This window comes from Delphinapterus leucas, chromosome 1 (assembly GCF_059928025.1).
Source record: "Delphinapterus leucas isolate spDelLeu-1000000601 "Yukka" chromosome 1, BTC_Dleu_Yukka2, whole genome shotgun sequence".
Taxonomy (NCBI): domain Eukaryota; kingdom Metazoa; phylum Chordata; class Mammalia; order Artiodactyla; family Monodontidae; genus Delphinapterus; species Delphinapterus leucas.
The window spans coordinates 35,491,269-35,513,957 of NC_143129.1; the positions used below are offsets into that span (position 1 = coordinate 35,491,269).

Here is a 22,689-nt window from a genome sequence, read left to right on the forward strand (position 1 = left end):
ACAACTAAGAGTTCGTATGCTGCAACTAAGAAGCCCGCATGTTGCAACTAAGAAGCCTGCATGCTGCAACTAAAAAAGATGCCGTGTGCCACAACTAAGACCCGGCACAGCCAAAATAAATAAATAAATATTAAAAAAAAAAAGTTTGAGAACTGCTGCTATATGGTTTAATCTAGACTTAACACAATGTAAAGTAAAAACATAATTGTCCAGCATTTATTACAAAGTGTTTCCACTCATACTATCTCATCTGATTGTGATAACATTTCTATTAGGTAAGGTTTAATCTTATCATCCCATGTAAGTCACCTCCCCCCTTCCCTCCCTCCTTTTCTCTTTGTGTTTATTCTTAGCACATTTGCTTTAATAAGAACAAGAAAATAAAGTAATTATAAATCTATGCTACTTTGTGGCTAATTTTGTTGTCTAACAGATGCAATTTGGTTCAAAAAATGTAGATATATAGAGGGTCAATTCTCTTAAAACAGTGTTTGCTACATACATTAGAAATCTGGTTAATTCATCATATAAACTCATTGATTCTTCCCATTTTAGATGTGATAATTTAGGGAAACAAACTGCTTTAAATCCAGAAGTACCATAGAGCATTACCTTCCCATGTCTACAACAACATTCAGAAGGAAAGAAAAATAAGACACTTAAGGCCTGGAAAAGTAATTTGCTTAACAACAGAGAGACCCCAAAGCCAGATTGAGAACTGAGGTTTTTAGTTTGCCACGTTTTCACTAAAAGAAGGTACAGAAACTGAAGTTAAATATTCTTACAAAGAGTCAGTTAAAGGGACTAGTGGAAAATAATTTTCTTAGGGTAAGAGAAAAAGAAGTTGATTCATATGAAAATAGAGGAGACAGGGATTGAAATTACAGAAAAAAATATTTATCATTTTAGAATAAGTTACAAGATAACTCACTTTTTAAATACAAAATTTTTCCAGAGTTCATTGATTTTTATCTGCAATCCTGGCTTGTTCTCAGCATTATGATGATTTCTCTTATGGATGCTTGATGGCTTCTTGCTCAGCCCACTGACTCTGGCAGGTACTAAAGGTTTGATCTTGGTTGTAGAAAGACTGTCCACAGAACTAGATTTATACAGCCCAGGAACCTGAAGATTAAATGCCTGTTTTAATACTATTCTGTTAAAGCAACTACCTTTATTTAATTTCAAACTATTATTTATACACTAGAACAAAAAATAACCTAAAATCGATGTGCAAAAGTGTGCTTATAAACGTCTACAAAAATTATCATAATATTTTCACCAGGTAATACATGTACCTGGCGCTAAATCAAGAGTATAAAAGAACAGACAGAAAAGTGAGTCTTCCTTACTCCCTCACTGCCTTTAGGCAGTCACTGCTACCAGTCTCCTGTACAACCACTGAATTCATTCACATACACACACACATACACCCCACACACAACTGGCAGCATACTACAAAATGTCATGTACTGTGTTTTTCTTGCCTAATATATCTTGATTTTACTTAACAATGTATCTTGGAGATTTTTCCATTTCACATGTAGAACTGAATTTTGTTTTGAATAGGCTGCCTGTTTTTTCCATTGTATAAATGTGCCATAATTTACTTAAACAGATCTCTACTGACATTTAAGTTGAATCCACTGATTTTTTTAATTGAGGTATAATTTACAACATTGTGTTAGTTTCAAGTGTATAGCAAAGTGACTCAGTTATATATACATATATATCATATATATATTCTTTTTCAGATTCTTTTCCATTATAGGTTATTACAAGATACTGAGCATAGTTCCCTGTGCTATACAATAGGTCCTTGTTGTTTATTTATTTTATATATAGTAGTAGGTATGTTAATCCCCAACTCCTAGTTTATCTCCCCACCCCTGCCCCTGCTATCCCCTTTGGTAACCACAAGTTTGTTTTCTATGTCTGTGAGTCTATTTCTGATTTGTAAATAAGTTCATTTATATCATTTTTTTTTAGATTCCACAAATAAGTGATATTATATGATATTTGTCTTTGCCTGACTTGATTTTTATGCTGTGTGAAATATGGAGCCATTAAAATTTTGTTGCTATTTTTTTTGGATAGTAGGAGTGTAGTAATATAAAACAAGGCTTTAAAATTAATGAATGTAGTAGAGGGTGTATAAAGAATGGAAGGACTCACACACGAAAGATGAAATCTTGAATTAGGATGTTGGTGATGGGAAAAGGGAGAGCAAGAAATAAGACAAAGAAAGAAACAGGATTTAGATAGGTATAGTTATTTGGTTGTTTTTCTTTAACCCCTGAAAAAGAAGGATCCAACTGGAGGTTATAAGGAAAGAGGACAACCGTAAGATTTTGAAACTAAGTGACATAGAACAAATATTATAATTTTATATAACTGATAAAAATGCTCTGAGAAGTACTGGTTAGAGGTTAAAAAAACATGAGTTTGATTTTAGATACTGAATTTGGATATTAGGGAGCAAGAAGGAAGGTTCATCTGGGGAGTTGTCACCAAAACAGAAGTGACAGTTAAAACAATGACAATGCAAATCTGACAGAAAGAATAAAAATAATAAAAAGATGATGGTTTAATGTCCTCCTTTTGAGGACATTAAACCATCATCTTTAATATAACTCCTTTTGAGAAAGTACTTTCTACATCTCTAATCCTATCATTGTGAATAATTTTGGTATCTTTCCAGACATTTTACTATGATTGTACAAACATACACACGTGTATTTTCCAGCATTTAAGCAAACAAAAATACCATGCTATTTATTGTGTTTAATATTGTTTAATAGCATGGTTTCCCTTTTCATTCAAAAGTAATATGGACATCTTTCCAAGACAGTATCTGTTTGAAAAAGCCTTTCTCACTTAAAGATTTTTAAAAGAATCTTATATTTACATATTTTACATTCATATCCTTGTTATCTTTCAGTTTTATATTTATATAGTATGAGATGGCGACTTTCTTTCAAATAGATATGCCAGGCCATTTATTTAAAATTTTTGTAAAGGTTTTATGCTTTTAAAAATATGCATAAGAAAATAATATGTTAACTATATGAATATAGTTTTCTTGTATAAATATAAGAAAAATAATATAGGTTCACTATAGAAGAACATGAGAAAACAAAGAAAAAAAATTCACCTATATATCTGCCAGCCAAGAGCTAAAACCAACAACGTATTTAATGTATTTCACTCTCTTATTTCTAGATATTTAGATTTTTTCCCCCAATTTTTCATTATTGCAACCAATGCAAGAATAAGTGCTCTTGTATTTAAACTCTCATTATCTCCTTAGGCTCAAGTTTTAGAATGCACTTACTGGGTTAAATTATTTGAACTCTTTCAAATTGCTTTCCAGAAATGGCACAACAATTCTTACTCTCCTAAACATGTGATTATTCATCTCACTATACTCTTATAAAATGAGTAAATTAAAAACTTTTTTGGAAAAATGAGAGGTAAGAAATTATATTTTATTACTTTGATTTGCATTGATTACTAATAAGGTTGAATGTGCTTTTTATATGTTAATCAGCCATTTGTGCTTTTTCTTTTGTGATTTCTGTTCATGTCCCTTGCCCATTTTTAAGTCAGGAATTAGTATTTTGATATTTACAGGCAAGAACACTTAATATATAAAATAGGCTTTAACTTACAAGCTTTCACTATGCAGTCACACATATATTTACATAGTTTGATAAAAAAAAAAAAAGCTTGGCTTATCAGGTACCCAATTTCTAGAATGCCTTTTTGCAATATACATCAAAGCTTTAAACCATGTATGCCTTAGGACCAGTAATACCACTCCATAGAATTCATCCCTACGAAATAATCAAAAATGTGTACAATACTCAAATATTTACCAACAAAATCTTCGTTGTAGTACTCTTTGCTACAGCAAAAATTTTTAGGGTAAAGGACAAACATAAGAAGATTAGCTAAACCCATACAATGGCATATTTTATTCATTATAAGTAATGTTATGTAAGTACATAGAAAAAGTTCTTTATACTGTAAGAGAAAAATAGCAGGTTTCACAATTTACACACCTACAAATCATGCACAAATACGGTTCTAGATGGTTTGAAGGCAGGCATTTTATGTAAATAAGAATATAGGCATTTTGATTTTTAATTTTGCTTATATTTCTTATTGCCTGGTAATAAGCATGAGCTGCTTCTGAAATTTAAAAATAATTTAAGTAAGTGTTTTACCTTGTTCCTTAGAAGCGTGCCTTTTTTTGAAAAATGAAATAAGTATAGCTTGGATTTCTGATTACCTTGATTATCAAGTGACTTAAAATTGCAATCAGATTCCTAGATCCCCGAGATGAAAAAATAAAGCAAACTTAGATTTTTACTATCAAATTTTTATGACAACTGACCAATATTCAACAAAACATAAAACAAGTAAATTGAGAAAATCAGTGTAAATAAAATGTAATTTATCAGAAGAAAAAAGTATAAAAAGCATGAAATAGAATAAAAGAAAATTAATCTAATGTGGAAAGAACGGTGTTTGCTAGTTTCACTAAAGAAAACCAGCTGAAGAAGTAAACTGTGTAAAATATAAATTAAAAAGCTATAAGCAAAAAGAAAAAAAAAAACTATAAGCATGGGGGATGGTGGTGGGATGAATTGGGAGACTGGGATTGACATATATACACTAATACGTATAAAATAGATAACTAGTAAGAACATGCTGCATAGCACAGGGAACTCCACTTCGCTGTACAGTAGAAACTAATACAACATTGTAAAACAACTATACCTCAACAAAACAAAAAAACCCCCACAACATGGAGATCACTGTCCTGGGAGAAAGAAAAAAAAAAAAGACATGCCAAGCATTTGCTGCCCTCCTTTTTAATGGACAGATGGCTGCAGTGATTCATTTCTTAATCACTTCAGGTCCAAACATATAAGAGTAATTTTCACTGAGTCTTTCCTGCCATGATTAAACCATACTGACATGATAGATCTCAATTCCTCCTCCCAAGTTTGCAATGTTGGGGACCTGGATCCTATAACAAAATCCATGTTCAGGGTCATCTTTGTACTGGATGTTCTGTGTATCCCCTTCCAAACTGTGAGCAAGGCACAAGCTGTGTCACATAATGTTAAAGCCAACCCAGTGTCTGGTATATTGTGATATTATCCAGAATCTACAACTGCTTCAGGCAATGGAAGACTATACTTGAAATTTTCATGCATCCCACATTGCCCCAAAGTAAAAAAGAAAGAAAGAAAAAAAAAAACCTGTAAGCAGAGTCTCCAGAACCAGAGGAAGCACACAGGTCTTCTTAAAATTGAAGGTGTTTATGCTTGAGATGAAACTGACTTCTATCTATGCAAGAGGTATGCTTATGTGTACAAAGCAAAGAACAACACTGTAACTCAAGGTGGCAAAACCAGAGTAATCTAGGGAAAAATAACTCATGCTCATGGAAACAATGGCATGGGGTTCATGCCAAATTCTGAAGCAATCTTCCTGCTAAAGCCATTGGACACAGAATCCACGTGATGCTGTACCCCTTCAAGGATTTAAACTTTTTGGAAAGTAAATAAATAAAAGTGTGGATTTGTTCTCTTGTTAAAAAAAAAAAAGTCTCCTGCTGCAACATCATTTGTAAACTTGGCTAATAGTTTTCATAAATTACTAGCTACAAAAGGTTGAACCAGTATAGTTCTACATCTCTTTTTCATTGTGTAACATGTTCAACATTAAAGAGAAAAAAGGCATATACTTTCAAGAAGTAGAGTAGCACTGTATCAAATGCACAGTTACCTTCAGCAAAGACTTTTAAGACCTACCCTCTACACCCCAATCCCATCATGTAAGACTTTTCTATAGACAGAATTATCTGGATTCCCACAAAAGTCAAATAAAAAAGGACAATGAATGCAAATTCAGAAGGCTTTACATTTCTGCATTTTTCAAGAGGTTTTTTTTAAATATTTATCTTGAGATTCTACATAGTATTATATATTTAAAACAATCCAAAAGTGAAAAATACTCCATTAATTTGGGTTGTAACTTACAGAAACTCTAACATTTCTTGCTTATAGTAGTGATGACTCTGGGCTGTATCATTTCTTAAAATAAAGATCAAGAGTAAGATCCTAAGATTAATTAATCTCCAATACTGTTAATGAACTCAGTATACATAGAATACATGGTTGTTGCTTTTCACAGTGAACCACCAGTGGAAGTCTCCAATGAATTTTCTTCAGAACCATACAGTAAAACCTGATATTCAAAATGAAGCCCCAGTGGCACTGTGGCTCTCTAAAACATTTTCTGAATAAAGAAAGATTACACAGTTTTTATGTTACCTGCTATTGTCCCAATTGTTTGACGATTAATTCATTTATGCAAAGAGGAATTTACCACATCTGGTGGCAAGAGATGACTTAATGAATGATTCTTAGTTAGTCTGTTTGTTTTTGAGGGGAGAGAATTTATGTTTCTATAATTGATAATCACAAAAATGGTTAGCCCCGAAGACAGAAGTGTGGAGAGTTCTGTCAGCATGATGAGCCCATAGGCTGTGAGCTGGTAAGGTTTCTCAGTAAAACATGCTAAAGCTTTACAAAGTTAGTAAAGCAGGAAGATGTCTGCTGGAAAAGGAACAAGAACACCCGAAAGGAGCTCAGCAGACCTGAAAGTATCCTCACAAATAGACAGTGATTTTTAAAGAAAGATGTTCAAGAAATAGCAACTGTGATGGTACCCAAATGGTACCATGAGAAAAATGCAGTAAGATGTGGAAAATGAAAAAGATGACATTAAAATGGAGGCTCAGGGGTTCCCTGGTGGCGCAGTGGTTGGGAGTCCGCCTGCCGATGCAGGGGACACGGGTTCTTGCCCCGGTGCGGGAAGATCCCACAGGCCGCGGAGCGGCTGGGCCCATGAGCCATGGCCGCTGAGCCTGCGCGTCCAGAGCCTGTGCTCCACAACGGGAGAGGCCACAACAGTGAGAGGCCTGCATACCGCAAAAAACAAACGAACAAAAATGGAGGCTCATGTTAAAAGAAACAGTCTTCTAGAACAGTATGGATAAACTGAAGGCAAAGTGAGTGAATGGGAAAAGAAAAGCAAAAGCCTCAAGGGCTTGGTTTGGCATACTCTTACTTAAAAAACACTACATGGAATGGATTTTGGATTTGAATATATTAATTGATTTCCGCTTTCTCCAAATGAAAACAATTTGCTTCCATATTGTAACTAGGCTTTTGTCATTGAGTCCAATACAACTCAAGTTTCCTTTAGGAATTTGAATAAAATACTTTCCTTTTTATAAACACAAGATATACTGATTTATTAGATGTTTAATATTCAGGATTATCAGACCTCAAAGTTCTGTCAAATATTACCAAGCCTGTAATTGTTCTTACAACTTGGTAACTGTAGTTGTGAACATAAAATTAAGTATGTTAAATTGATAAATTTAAGATAACTCAGATTAAAGAATGTTATTATGCCATCATGTCATTTTAAAATATGATGTCACTGGGTCTTATGAGCAGTACTTACCTGGAGCTTTGATTTTACTTAAGTAAGGATAAAGATATTTTACAAATTAAAAAAATGGCTAGGATGCTTTTATTAATTTACACAGAATAACATAAAATCACTTGTATTACTATTTTGTTTTGTCATAAATGGGAACTGCAAAAAGAATAGTAAGAGTAAATAAAAAATGTATTTCTGAAGTACTAAAACTTACGATGAACACCATCCCATTAACAGGGCCATTTCATTATAAGGTTTCAAATGTTGTCTGAATTCAAGAGTATATTAAGGATTTAAATATTAAATTTATAATAACTTTTCATGAAGCTTATCATTCTGCTTAGGTCTTAAGTGTTCCACAACTTGAGACACCTATCAATGGAACACAGTGATTCAAGAAATATAGTTAGATTAAATGTATAAGAGTCTAAAATACAGAGAAGCCCTTCAGATGAATAAAACATGAACTTTCTACACAGTAAGATCTAGAATGAAAAATTAAAACAATCAATTATTTCCATAATGTAGGCAAAATTTCCTCAATTGTCTGATAAACACCCTATTTTCTCTTACATATGAATTTGAAGACAAACGCTTCATAATGTGACTTACCTCTGAATCTAAATCCTTACTAGAAGGCTGAGAAAGTTTTGAGGCATTTAAACTGTCTGGTGATAAGTCCATGCTTTCCTGAGACTGTGAAGACCAATCCACTTCATGTAAGGGATGAGATTCATCACTTGACTCATCACTCTTTAACTGAGATACATCAGACGGCTCATTATTCTCAGGCAGACAGATGGGAGAATCACTCTTTCTAAGGAACTGCTGCAATGCTGTGCTTGGAGAGGGGCTTGGTGTTCTTGAAAACTCTCCAAGACTTCCAGACCAACTGAAACAACTTCTTAGTGTACCCGAGGTGGGTGGTGAGATGGTCCTCGTGAATCTGCTGGTCTTAAAAGACTGAGACTCTTCAGCAATCACAGTCACATCATCTGGAATATGCTCACTTGAATTATGTGCTACACTGATATCTAACAACTTCTTGCCATCTAGACAATCTGATTCATTTACATTAGCTTCTTTATCTGTGACAGCAGTTTCATCTAGAGACTGGCTGCTTGCTTTCTTTGATATACAGTCAGCAGAACCCAGAGAATTGGAAAAAAACCTAACAGAAAAAACAACAGAAAGAATGCAGAAGTATTTTAGAGTTTTCTCACAAAGGTGACAAGATTCATAATGGAAAAATGGTTCTTTTAAAAAAATCTCATCAATATATTATTTCATAAAGGCAAAATAGATTTTACACATGGCTGATACTCAAATATTTGAACAGATATAGAAATATGCAACAGAAAGGACACTTTATAACTATGGTCTCTTATTTTGTAAAAGCAAATTAAATTAGCCATTTGCCCCTCATCTTAGCTTACCTCCTAGTAGTAGCAAGCCATCTGGGAACTTGTAGTAGTATACTAATCTACCAAGCTTTTTATATACCCTGTAAACTTCTACACTAATTTAAATATTGAGGTTAAGACTTTCAAATCAATTATTCAATTCTGTATTACTAAAGAGGTATTACTTATTCAGGGTAGCAGCTTTAAAAAAAATCACTTTTAAAAACTCCAATATAGGGCTTCCCTGATGGCGCAGTGGTTGAGAGTCCGCCTGCCAATGCAGGGGACACGGGTTCATGCCCCGGTCCGGAAAGATCCCACATGCCGTGGAGCGGCTAGGCCCGTAATCCATGGCCGCTGAGCCTGTGCGTCCGGAGCCTGTGCTCCGCAACGGGAGAGGCCACAGCAGTGAGAGGCCCGCGTACCGCAAAAAAAACCCAAAAAAAACTCCAATATAAATGAAACAAAGATCAGTATCATTACTGGGAAGGATGTATTCAAGGAGTGTTTTTAGGTTTAAAAAGAAAATCCTAGAGTGTATGATCAGCTAAATATGAAACTTAAAGAGAATTTACCTCATTAATAAGCATTAGTTCAAATCCAAGATGATTAAACAGAATATTTACTAAATGCTGGAGAGTAAATATCCTCTCTTATCTTTACATCAAACCCTTAGCTGATGTGTACAGGGCAGGAAGGAAGCAGCACGTAAAAGGAAAAGTCTTACTTGGTTTTTCACTGAGCAAGAAACATCAGCTCCCTTTTAAGCAAACAATAACCCCTATGATATCCAAACATTTTTCTATGTATTATTTCGTAGGTAAGAGAAGTTTGAGTAACAGAGCCCAAGGTTGTAAAATTAATCAACTAAAGAACAGAATTAAAACCCAGAACCCCTCCTAGTTCACAGCTGTTTCTTTCCAAACAGCCTATGGTGTGACTTAACTGATAATTATATTTCTAGATCTGAGAAAATAAATAGGCATTATTCTAGGATAAGTATCTATATAATAAAGATAAGACTTAAAACAGACTTCCAAAAAGCAAACAGATTGGAGACAATCTTTTGCATATTTAATACCTCCTGTTATGTTATATTAAAAAGAATGGGGTGGGAATGACCACTGGCATATATATTAGTGACTGGGTACTGTGCCAGGTGTCTGATATATATAACTTCTGCTAGTCTTAAAACAGTCTTATGCATATGATCATCCATATTTTATAGTTAAAAAAATAGGCTCAGGGAAGTTAAATGGCATATGAAAGATCACTCAACTTATTAAATGATAGAGTGAGAATTCAAGTCCAGGCCTATAAGATTGTGTGCTCCTTTCAAGGTACCATGCCAATTATGACTAGGAATCTTTCCTATCACTAATACTAACTATACAACCCTGGGAAAGTTTCTTAACCTCTAAGAGCCTCAATTTCTTAGCCCAAAATAGAGAAAATAACGCCAACCTGAATATCTCGTAATACTGTTGTGAGGAATAACATATAAAAGAACTTTGAAAATCAGCTAAGAAAACTAATTTAACAATATCTAATTATTATTAGATATTGCTCTATAATCTAGATCACAAAATTATACATCAAAGATTTACTCCCAATTATTATTTCACAGGAGGTTGATGCAGAAAAAAATATTTCTGCAAGCATTTAATGCGTCCTCTGAACAATTTCTTAGCGAAACTACTAACTAAGCTATATAAAGCAGCTATTTACAGCTTCAGAGATTTCATTAAGCTTCCACAATGACTTGATAGCCAAGACCTGTAGAGACACACAAACATTATTCTCATTAGCTGTCTCCAAAGAGGCAGAAAAAGGAAATTCTAGTTTCACCTAAATATAAAGAAAAAGAAGCACTAAGAGGCAGAGAAGTGAAATCTTATTTTCACCCAAATGGAAAAATAAAACACGAGTTCCAAAAATTTCTCTGAATGGCAGAAGTCAACTTTCTAGAATGTATAAATCAGCATAAATCATCTAGAACCCTATTTTCCATCTTTTGAGGCCTACTTCTTTATTATTCCACTGTTAACAAGCACCTTTAATGAGGGTGACTAACAAAGGAAGAATCAAAATGATCATTTCATTGTACTGTGAATGTTTCCTTGGCAAGACTTGATGGGAGAAGGGTTTGAAACATCCCCTAAAGGAGGCTTAGGGATTATCAGTGGTTCATTCCTTCATGTCCTTCTCCTATCATCATGGTTAGACAAATCTGGCTGCAACCTAGTTTATTAAACTTGAAAAATAAAAAATATTCATTCTAAGTCTTCTAGAGAAATACAGGGGCTGATAAAGTTTCTCTTTCTTAAAGTTACTAAATCATGCCTAAATAACTTCTAACACTTAAATTTCCTGTTTCTAGTTGTGGTACCACTATCCGAAGTCAATAAAATAAGAACTATTTATTGTATGTTTATCATCTGTTGGGCAATATTTTACGCACTTTACTTATGGTAATAATTTAATTCTATCAGCTATCCTAAGATTGTTATACTTGTTAGCCTTGAAGAAACAGAAGCACCCAGAAATTAACTTGCTCAAGTCAAACATCTCATGAGTAAATAGGACAGGATTTAAATCCAGGTGGTCTAACCCCAGAGTCCAAATTCCTAACCCCTAAGTTATACTGACCCTTCAAATTCTCATCTTCACTAGCAGGGACTATGGCAACAGCCTAACTAATCTTTCTGCTCAGCTTTGGCCCTCTAGAATCCATTCTTCACAGTGTGTTCAGAGTGGTCTATCTAAACCAGGAATCAAATCATACTCCTCCCTTGATTAAAACCTTCTAAATGTTTCCCATCACCCCTAAAGACTCAAGTTCCTTAGATTGGCTTACAAGCCTTTCATGAACTGGCTTGCTTATTTCCGCTCCCTCATCATCTACATTTCTGCTCCCTTTTCATCCTTTTCCCAACTTACATTGTGGCAGAAGTAATAACAGCAGTGATCAACAGCAAATAGTTAACCCCATGCTCCGTGCTGTTGCTCACCTCCATGCCTCTGTCCAAGCTGCATGAGTCTGCTGGGAAAGTATCTGGCTCCCTTCTTTGCTTCACCCACTCATCATTTAAACCTAGGTAACAGCACCTAACACTCATCCCTTCCCTCCCACCACTTCCAACCATTGCCTCAGCATTAGATGCCCTCAAAACACCTCATGTATGATTTTGTCATTGTACTTACCACGCTGTATGGAAAGATTTTGTTACTGACCTACTTCTCCAACTACGAAAAACTGCATGTTTCTCAAGAGCAAAAACTATGTCTCTCATTTTTGTAACCCAGCATCTAGTATGGTATCAGATTATCAATTAATATGAGAAATCCATAGTCATCTGCATTTAAATAGATTTCTAAAAATACTTTGCAAAATTATATTTAGCTCTTAAAGAAACTAAAAAAATAGAAACAAAGTGGGGGGGGAGGAACCCCCAAAGTAACAGAGTTTTTCTAATGCAAAATGTAGTAAGGTCTACAATTCTTATTTTGGTTCTCCATGGAGAGATTACAAAAGTAACAGAAGTTCAAGGGACAGTGGAACTAAAGCAATACATGATAAAAAACTGTAATTGGATTAAGCCAGGTCTTACACCTATCCCATTAGATTCAATGTTATTCAAGACATTTAAAATAAATACCAACAGAGTATATAATACAACAGACACACAACATTCTATAGATATAACTATACCTGCTTCTGGTTCCTGGAACCACAACTGCACCACTTTCTTCATTTTTTCTCTGTAAAAATGTTGCAAATTTGTTTCTTGTCCTAGGTGGTGTGCTTAAGCTTTTTTTAATAGTATTTCCATCTACCAGGTCAGGCATAAACCGTTCAGAAGAGTTCAATAATTTATCACCTTCACAACTATTTTTCTTGATCTTCTTTGTAAAGGAAGTAGAATACTGACCAAATAGATCATCTTCTGATAGCTCTTCTAAGTAAAAACAAAATTATCTGTAAATCTTTATTTCATGTATAGTTAGACATTTGGTCTTAGTTTCACAGTCCATGTCCTATTGTCCTAAAGATGAAGTCTTATTTTTTTTTAAACTATGCATCAGAAAAGGAAATAAAGAATGACTTAAAAAAAATTCCCTTGGCTGTGTTTTACGATTTCAAACATTGGCTATGATTTAATGTCAATTATTTGTACTATTTTATGTGAAATTACCTACACCAAAATTTCAGGGTACAATCAATTCTGTAAGGCTCTACACTCATTATACAATAAGGGCCTAATTCTGAATGTAAAAAAAAAAAAAAAAAAAGGAATTAAATGTATGATTAAACTAATGTTTGGTTCAAAAAATTTTTTCAACATTAAAAAAAAATATGTTTCAAGGAGCTATATATACACACCATCACTGAGTTACGGTTTTTGAGGTGTATTTGATTGTCCTATAACTTGTGTTCTAGCTCTTATCTTCATTACATAGCTATGGGGCTCTAGAAGACTGCTGTGTAACGAACACATTTTATTGGTATAAGAATAAATCATAAGACTAAACAATGTAAGCTGTTACAGCTGAAATGGGCAAGGACATAGAGACAGCATTACGGTACTTTTAATTAGTCCAACTAATTCTCAGTCTGAATAGCTTCCACTCACATGGGAGTAAATGCTCATGACTCTAAGAAGTTGGTAAAACAGTTGAGGATGCCAAAATACTACAGACCAGGTGATGCCTCAAATTCAAAAATGTATAGAGTAAAAAAAACCTATAGGTCAGTAAACTTGTAAAAATCTGTTTATTATGCAGGGAATTGGGAGCTCTTACAGAAGAGGAAAAAAATAAACATCGTAAGATCCCCAGCAAGGCTTCACCAAGAAGCCACACCACACTAATCTCATTTTCTTTTTATAAGGTTGTTAGACTAGCTATTTGGAGAAATTCATAGACTTAGTATACATATTTTAAGCGAAACTTTAAGACATACTTGAGCCATACTCCTCAAATTTCCAGGTGACATAATACCCATGTTAGAAGACAATATAAAGGTTCAAAAAAAAAATAATAATAGGCAGAACAATGGATTATAATGAATTAAGATTACCTCAGTAAGGATAATGTAACCCATATTTAAGTTAAAAAATATAACTACCTGGCTTAACAGCAACTGGTGGAAACTCAGTAAATGCCAGCAAAATGACAAGAATACTACTAAAAGCTCATGTTATCTTAGTTTGCAGTAGTAAAAGCAGCTTCTGGATGAAGGACTGAAATAGTGCCACAATTCTAAATATGATCTATGGTAAGCAGACCACATCTCAACAACCACTCACTGTAGTAGTTACAAATTATTAAAAAATTTGTATTGTATCCAAAGCATAACCTGGATAAGGAACTTTTAGCTTGCAAAAGAAATTTAGGAGGGTCACAATGGCTGTCTCTAAATATATGAAGGGCTGTCACATTAAAGAGGGAAAACATTTACTGTTTTTTGTTCTGTTTTTGTGTTTGTGTGTGTACCTGTGGACAAAATCCATTGATAAATGGTAGTTATAACGAAGCAGACTTAGTCTGACATAGGTAATTTACTGATGAGCTCTCTACATAAAATGAATAAGCCTATCTTGATGGTAGAAGAAGGGAAGGAACTAATATGTACAGTGTACCTGCTATGTACCAGGGCTTTTTTATATGTTATATCACGTATACAAAAATTTGTGAGATAGGCAATATTGTTCCCATTTCAGAAGAGGAAACAAAGGTTCAGAGATATTATCATGAAAAAGATTTAGGTTCATAAGGAATCAGGACATTTTGGCCAAACATGAATAATCTATACCTAAATTTAAAAGATAAGGGCATGAACTAAAAGTTTGCAAGGGCTTTGTTTTGTTTTTGTTGTCAGATATTCATTCATGTAATGTCTGAGGGAAAGAAGGAAGAGAGAAGAAATGGATTCTTTCCATTTCTAAGCATATTCTATGGTGGAAAGAAAAAACCTTTTCCCAATACCTAGTATTCCATTCTCAGCACTTTTGTTCAACACTGTAATGGAGGTTCCAGTAGGCAAGAAAAAGAAATAAAAGGTATCCAGACTGGAAAAGGAGAAGCAAGACTATCTTTATTTGCAGGTGATAGGATTGCCTACATAGAGAATCCTAGAGAGTCTAAAAAGAGATACTAGAACTAATAAGTGATTTTAGTAAGGTTGCAAAACACAAGATTAATATACAAAAATCAAGTGTATTTCTATATACTAGCAATGAACCAGAAATTGAAATTAAAAATACCATTTACAACAGCATCAAAAATGTGCAAGACCTGTAAACTGAAAACTACAAAGCATCGCTGAAGACTTAAACTAAAGAAGACTTAAACAAATGGATCAGAAAACTTGATATTGTTAAGATGTCAATTCTCCCCAAACTTATATATGGATTCAACTAAATCCCAATCAAAATCTCAGCAGGCTTTTTTTTTTTTTTTTTTTTAAGAAATTGACAAGTTGATTCTAAAATTTGTATGGAAATGTGAAGAACACAGAATAGCCAAAACAACTTTTCAAAAGAAGAACAAACTTAGGGACTTACACTACCAGATTTACACTACGAGATTTCAAGATTGACTATAAAAGCTACAGAAATCAAGACAGTGTGTCTGGCATAAAGACAGGAAAAGAGACCAATGGTACAGACCTGCACATATGTGGTCAACTGATTGTCAACAAATGTGCCAAGGCAACTGAATGGAAAAAGGATAATCTTTTTAACAAATGGTGTTGGAACAATTGGATTGCCATATACAAAAGAAAGTGAACCTTGATCCTTACCTCACACCATATAAAAAATTAATTCAAAATAGATCAAAGGCCTAAATATAAGAACCAAAACTATAAAGCTTCTAAACTGTGACCAATTCTCACTAGTGTTTCACAAAAACAAAATACATACCACTTCTTGGTCTTTTTGCAATGGTTGACTTCCTTGGAAGATTTAATCCTTTAGTACTAATCACTAGTTCAATGCCCACAGTACTTGGATTTTCCTTCACCTTTGTAGCATCTGAAACAATGTCCAGCTCAAGTCTAGGGCAATAGCTCCTATTCCAAATGCTATTAATATTAGATGACTTTTGACATGTTTTGTCAGTCCAACTATGACTTCTTGATTGGGCAGGCTAAAATAGTAAAAGGAAAAAGGTTACTTTAAGAAGACAAACAGTTAAATCATTTCCCTCTGTATCAACATAAATTATAAGTAAATAATTAAATTACCCCTTTGAACAGCTTTTGATGAAATATCTGTCCTCTAATAATAACATTTTCTACTTTGCTTGTCCTATACTTTTCCATTAAATGTGTCTTGTATTCCTAGGTCTGTTTCTCTCCCAATGAGGGTCAAGCAAACTCATTAGCTCATTTCTAAGAAATAAAAAAATGAATCTTCCTAAGATGAACAGTGCAAGAAATAAAACTACACTTGAAGAAACTTACCAGAAAAAACGTACTTTTAAAATTTGAGTATTAGTTCAATATACAATACTAATTAGTTTAATAATCATCTAGCAATAAGCCTCTAAATAATCACTGAATACCCTTTACAAAGGACCTGAAAATTAAAACCATAAAATTATGTATTTAATCAACTATCCCATCTCTAGAACTTGGATGAGTTCAAACCAAAACAATCTAATTTACAAAACAACAGCTTCTTTAGTGGACAATACCTATGTATTAAATAGGTATGTATTAGTAGACAATACCTATGTATTAAACAGAAAGCTACTTTGGTCTACATTGAGTCATGCATAAAACTTTCTCCAAGAAAGAACTCATTGACAGTAAGGATTGGTAAATAATCATTTTTAATGCTAAAACAAGTTATTCACAATTAATAACTATTTATTATTTTTTCTAAATATATTTTAGATGAAAATGATCTGCTAATAGGATGTCAATGATATTCTAATAGAGTAGGAGAGGCACAGGGAAAAATTAACACTGGTACAAAAAATGTTGGTACTAGGGTGTGAATTCCACCTGACAAAAGTCCCACCTGAATCTGGAATCTAATCTTTCACTTAAAGAAAGGACTAAAAATAAAAATAAATAAATAAAAACGAGGTGACATTATTCATAATATACTCTGAGAATTAACAAGGAAGGTAATTTAGAATAATTGAGAGAATAGGTATAATAAAGACAGTTTAAGCAGTATAGTTCATGGCATTAGATCCCACTGATGGTTTTATTTAAAAAAAAAAAGAGAAATAGGCAAGTAGAAAACTTGACTGGGAAGAATAAATCTTAGATAAATAATAAGAATTAGTTTGATGTACAATTAGTGGTTCTGAAAGAAATTTCTCTATGAAAAAAATAATCTGATAAGGATTTGGACTTCTGAAGGATGGCCATCTTAGTGAGCCATAACATTCCCAATTGTATCTGAACATTTTCATTACAACCAATTATTTTTGAGTTTCTCAAAGGAAAAACTTGAGGATCATTCTGATGAAGTTATAATATCAGTAATTCAAATGTGTAAAGAAGATAGCAAAATAAAGACTTTTCAGTTCCCTTTCCCTACAAACTTCCAATTATAAGGTAAATAAGCCACAGAACTATAATGTACAGCACAGGGAATACAGTCATCCCTCAGTGGCTGCAGGGGATTGGTTCCAGGACCCCCTCAGATACCAAAATCCACGATGCTCAAGTCCCTTATATAAAATGGAATAGTATGGTCAGCCCTCCATATCTGCGGGCATCTGCGGATTCAACCAACCACAGACCCAATTCGATTGAATCCTTGGATGCAGAACCCATGGATATGGAGGGCTGACCAGTATAGTAAATAATACTATGTGACTTCCCTGGTGGTCCAGTGGTTAAGACTCCACGCTCCCAATGCAGGGGGCACGGGTTCAATCCCTGGTCAGGGAACCAAGATCCCTCATGCTGCACAGCATGGCAATAATAATAATAATAATAATACTGTAACTCTGTATGGTGACAGATGGTAAATAGACTGATCATGATAATTTCTTAATGTATATATATATTGAATCACTATGTTGTACACCTGAAACTAATATGTCAATAAGTCAATAAGAAAAAAATCATCCCCAAAGCAATAAGAAGAAACAAACACAAATACCATCTACAGAAAATTTAGGAGATATCTGTAACTTCCAAACCACAGTGAAAACAAGAGTATAGAGAGAAGAATTTAAAGAACCTAGCCGAAGGAGGGAGGGGCAAGATAGGGGTAGGGGATTAAGAGGTACAAGCTACTAGGTTTAAGAAAGCTACAAGTATATATTTTACAATACAGGGAATATAGCCAATATTTTATAACTATAAATAAATTATAACTTTTAAAAATTGTGAATCACTATGTTGTATACCTGAAACTTATATAATATTGTAAATCAACTATACCTCAATAAAGAAAAAAATAAAGAACTTAGCCCAAGAAAGATCAAAGTGTCTTTAAGCATCTGCAGAAAAGAATATCAGTAAAAAACCAATTCCGGACTCCCTGGTGGCGCAGTGGTTAAGAATCTGCCTGCCAATGCAGGGGAGATGGGTTTGAGCCCTGGTCTGGGAAGATCCCACATGCTGCAGAGCAACTAAGCCCATGCACCACAACTACTGTGCCTGCACTCTAGAGCCCACGAGCCACAACTACTGAGCCCACATGCCACAACTACTGAAGCCTACATGCCTAGAGCCCGTGCTCCACAAGAGAAGCCATTGCAATGAGAAGGCCGCACACCGCAACAAAGAGTAGCCCCGCTCACTGCAACTAGAGAAAGCCCATGCACAGCAATGAAGACACAATGCAGCCAAAAAAAAAAACAACAACCCACAAATTCCACATACAGAAACCTGAAGATTCAGAAATTTAAGGGATCAGGTACCATGGAGGCCACAAGTAGGGGGAGGGCTAAAAAAAAATGTTTATTTGACTACTGGGCGCTCATGTTCAATCTGTCCATACAGTCAATTCACACCCATCTGCTTCAGAGCGACTGGACCTTTGAAACCCAGAAACAATAACATAAAAACAGTAGGTACTTCAGAAGATGAAAACATCCATTTGTCTAAAGACAGAGATCAAATGAAAGGCTAAATAATGAATAGTGGGGAACAGCCCTACCCCTTCCTGGTCCACCCCAGCTCATTTCCCTCTCTTACTCTCAAAATGCAAACAGCCACATTTACATAGTTAAGTAGAAATTGGAGGATCCCTTTTTGGAAAAAAGAACTGTACAGAGAAAACATGCTGATGTTTGGGAATTCACAAAACAAAGGCAGCTTGTTTCCAACCAGTTCACCAAAGAGTAAAACCCAAGACTATAAGCCCCACTCATTCACACAAAGCTTCTTAAGCTTCTCAATGCCTCTCCCAAACAGGAACAAATTGACAAGAAGCTCTAGGTGTTTGAAAAAAAAAGTCTCCACCATGAAAGAGAAAAGTCAAAACACATAGAAAAAAAAAATCCAAAGCAAACAGAGATAATGCAGAGAGCAGAAGAAAATGTACGAGATTATAATTAATATTCTGAGAGGGGTGGGGGGAAAGAGGAGATTACATCCATGAAATCAAACAAAATCTTTAAAAAATCACAATTAAAGAAAGGGTTCTTAGATATGAAAATGATAGTAAAAAGTAAAAATTCAACAGAATTTTCTGCAATGATAGAAAAGTTCTGTGCTGTCCAACATGGTAGCCACTAAGGACTTTAAAAGTGGCCAATGCAACTGAAGAACTAAAATTTAATTTAATGTTAATTTAAATAGCCACATGTGGCCAGTGGCTACATACTGGATAGTGCAAAGTTGAAAGACAAAATAAAAAAAAAAGTTTTTCCCAGAAACAGCAAAAGACAAAGACATGAGTAAGATAGAAAAGTTCCAGAATTTGAAGACCAGAAAAATCCAATTATCTAAGTAATAGAAGTTCCAGATACAGAACAAGAGAAAACAGAAAAAAAAGGAACTAGCAACCTGAGTGTAAGGTTTATATAATTTGAGTTGATGAACATAAATTCTTTTTTAGTATCATCATGAATTTGTGCTCTCTTAATAAGCTTAATTTCAGCTGACAGTAACGATTCTTTTCAATGCTCAACTGGTCACCAGTTTGTCAGTGGCCATTTTCTCTAGGTTCACCTCTTTTTCTTTCTCAAGGTGCTCTGTTTCCTTTACGTGGTAAACACTAAGACATTCTTGGTACAGCCAGAATGAACTACTTAGAGTACCTTTAACATGTTATCCTCTTTCACACATGCTGTTTTCTTCAGCGTGGAACCACTCACCCATCTTGAAAACCCCCACTCATCTTTGTAAAGCCAGGACACACACCAGTTCCTCTATAAGGAGACAGTAGAGGGCTTGGCTTGGAATCAGAGCTCCCCTATTGATTAAATTTGTGAGCTGGCAAGTCCCCTAACCTCCCTCTAATTGTTTCCTCATCTGTAAAATGGAAATAATGGTACTGACCTCAGAGGCTTGTTAAGGAGTAAATGAATTACTATGTCTAAGTTGCTTAGAATGGCACTTAGAACACAGCAAATGCTCAAGAAATGTTTATGATTATTAAAAAGTATTCTCTCCTAGGGACTTCCCTGGTGATCCAGTGATTAAGAATCCGCCTTCCAACGCAGGGGATGCAGGTTTGATCCCTGGTCAAGGAACTAAGATCCCACATGCCACGGGGCAACTAAGCCCTCATGCCCCAACTATTGAGCCTGCATACCACAAGCAGAGTGAAGCCCACGCACCACAACAAAAGATCCCGCATGCCACAACAAAGATCCCAGGTGCCGCAACTAAGACCCAACACAGCCAAAAAAAAAAGTATTCTCTCCTTAGGTGGAGTTAAGTGCATGCCCTTTGTTTCCAGGGAGCCTTGAATACATCTATTATAGCACTTACCATATTTCTATATATATAACCATGTGTCTCTCCCTTAGACAATGAGTACCTCACAAGCAAGGATTATGCTCTGTTTTTCTTTATATTCCAGAACACTAGCTAACCTAACTATGCTTGTTATAGTACTTAACAAATGCTTAGTAAAGAACTGAATGGTGAGTAAGGGTAAAGATCTGGATAACTATGAGAAAGGAGAAACTGTTAACCAGAAAGACAAAAAAGAAGCGAAAGGACTTAGCAATGAAAAAGAAGCCAGGGGTGGGGGAGGAGCAAAATAGGTGAAGAAGATTAAGAGGTACAAACTACTAGATATAAAATAAATAAGGTACAAGGATGTAATGTACAGCACAGTGAATACAGTCAATATTTTATAATAACATTGTATGGAGTATAATCTACAAAAATATCAAATTACTATGTTGTACACCTGAAACTAATACAGTCGACCCTTGAACAATACAGTTAATCTGAGTATAATTTATAGTCAGCCCTCCATATCCGCAGTTCTCCTGCATCTGCGGATTCAGCCAACCAACGACCGTGTAGTACTGTAGTATTTGCTATTGAAAAATACCCTTTTGTAAGTGGATGTGTGCAGTTCAAAGCCACATTGTTCAGGGGTCAACTGTATAATATTGTAAGTCAACAATACTTCACTTAAAAAAAATTAAATTCCAAGTCTTCTAGTCTGAATGAAAGAGATCATGTCATTCAACAAAAAACATGGTAAATATAATATGGCAGTGAATATCACAAAACCCTGCCCTTATGAAGATTACACTCTACCGGGAAGAATCAGAAAATAAATAATAGATACATAATTTATGGAGTAACAAGTGCTGAAAAGAAAAAATGTTATGAAGGAAAGCTGATAAGAAATAAAGAGTTTGCTTTTGACTGTGGATAGATTATAGGAAAGCATTTATGTAGATTCAGGAGACTTTTAGAATTATGTGATTGGTATACAGACTAGAGATTGGGTTAAAGATGTGCAAGTTCTCTGCATAAATGAGATAATTAGAGTCATAAGAACTTACTTAAGGAATAAATCTGAACATAAATGAGAACAGAGTCTGAATGGAAATATGAACAGAAAAGAGAGAATGGTGGGAGAGTGTATCATAAGAGATACATACATACAATTGGGAAAAAGTAGAAGAAAACAGGAAAGGGCTCAGAGACACATAGCAGGGGTGCTCAGTAAGTATTTGCTAAATTGTGAATGAGCGAAAAATCAGTTTTTACTCCCCAAGGGAGGTATTTCTAGGTTTGGTCTTGCCAGAGGCTGAATGGGGTGAGAGGAAAAAAGGTCATCAAACATTTGGTATATTCAAATGAAATGTTCAAATATAAAGGTTTGATAATACATTTTGTGGTCACTTTTTAATTTAAGGAAATTAACCAATATACATATTTTCTCTAACATCGAGTTGTTTTCAATCTACACCCTGCATAATGCCTGGATATAGAAATGCTTAAAAGATGTTTACTAAATGAAGATTTGCCTCTAGTCACAGTTCCCAAGACATAATTAAAATGTGCTCTTTTAGAAAGAAGTCTTTAATATGTTACCACGGCAGTGTCTGGATTGTAGTCATCAATCTGTTCGAAAGTATTTATATCTTTATTTCCAAGTGCTATTTGAAGAGCTATAGAATCATCAACATATCTAGGTTGGTAAGATTAAGGAAAAATGCTTTTATTAACAACCAAACAAATGATACTGTAATAAGACAGAAAAGTGTGTTCTATTGTCACAGGTTTATGACTTCAATGGACCCTACTTACTTTCCACATTCAGCTTTACTGAAACCACAGGCATAGTTTACTAGTCACAGC

General features: G+C 34.5%; 1 protein-coding gene across 2 annotated transcripts in view; it reads right to left on the bottom strand.

Moving 5' to 3' along the window:
- EXO1 (exonuclease 1) overlaps window positions 1-22,689 on the bottom strand; it is a 43,111-nt gene that overhangs the window by 5,398 nt on the left and 15,024 nt on the right. The window contains exons 9-14 of one of the 2 annotated variants that reach the window (XM_089907945.1): window positions 22,423-22,519; window positions 15,860-16,085; window positions 12,646-12,892; window positions 8,143-8,701; window positions 4,230-4,331; window positions 932-1,125 (exon numbers count right to left, since the gene is read on the bottom strand). In XM_089907945.1, the coding sequence (XP_089764071.1) occupies window positions 932-1,125; window positions 4,230-4,331; window positions 8,143-8,701; window positions 12,646-12,892; window positions 15,860-16,085; window positions 22,423-22,519 (1,425 nt within the window). The remainder of the gene's footprint in view (window positions 1-931; window positions 1,126-4,229; window positions 4,332-8,142; window positions 8,702-12,645; window positions 12,893-15,859; window positions 16,086-22,422; window positions 22,520-22,689) is intronic. The other variant, XM_022579168.3, reaches the window with a different exon arrangement.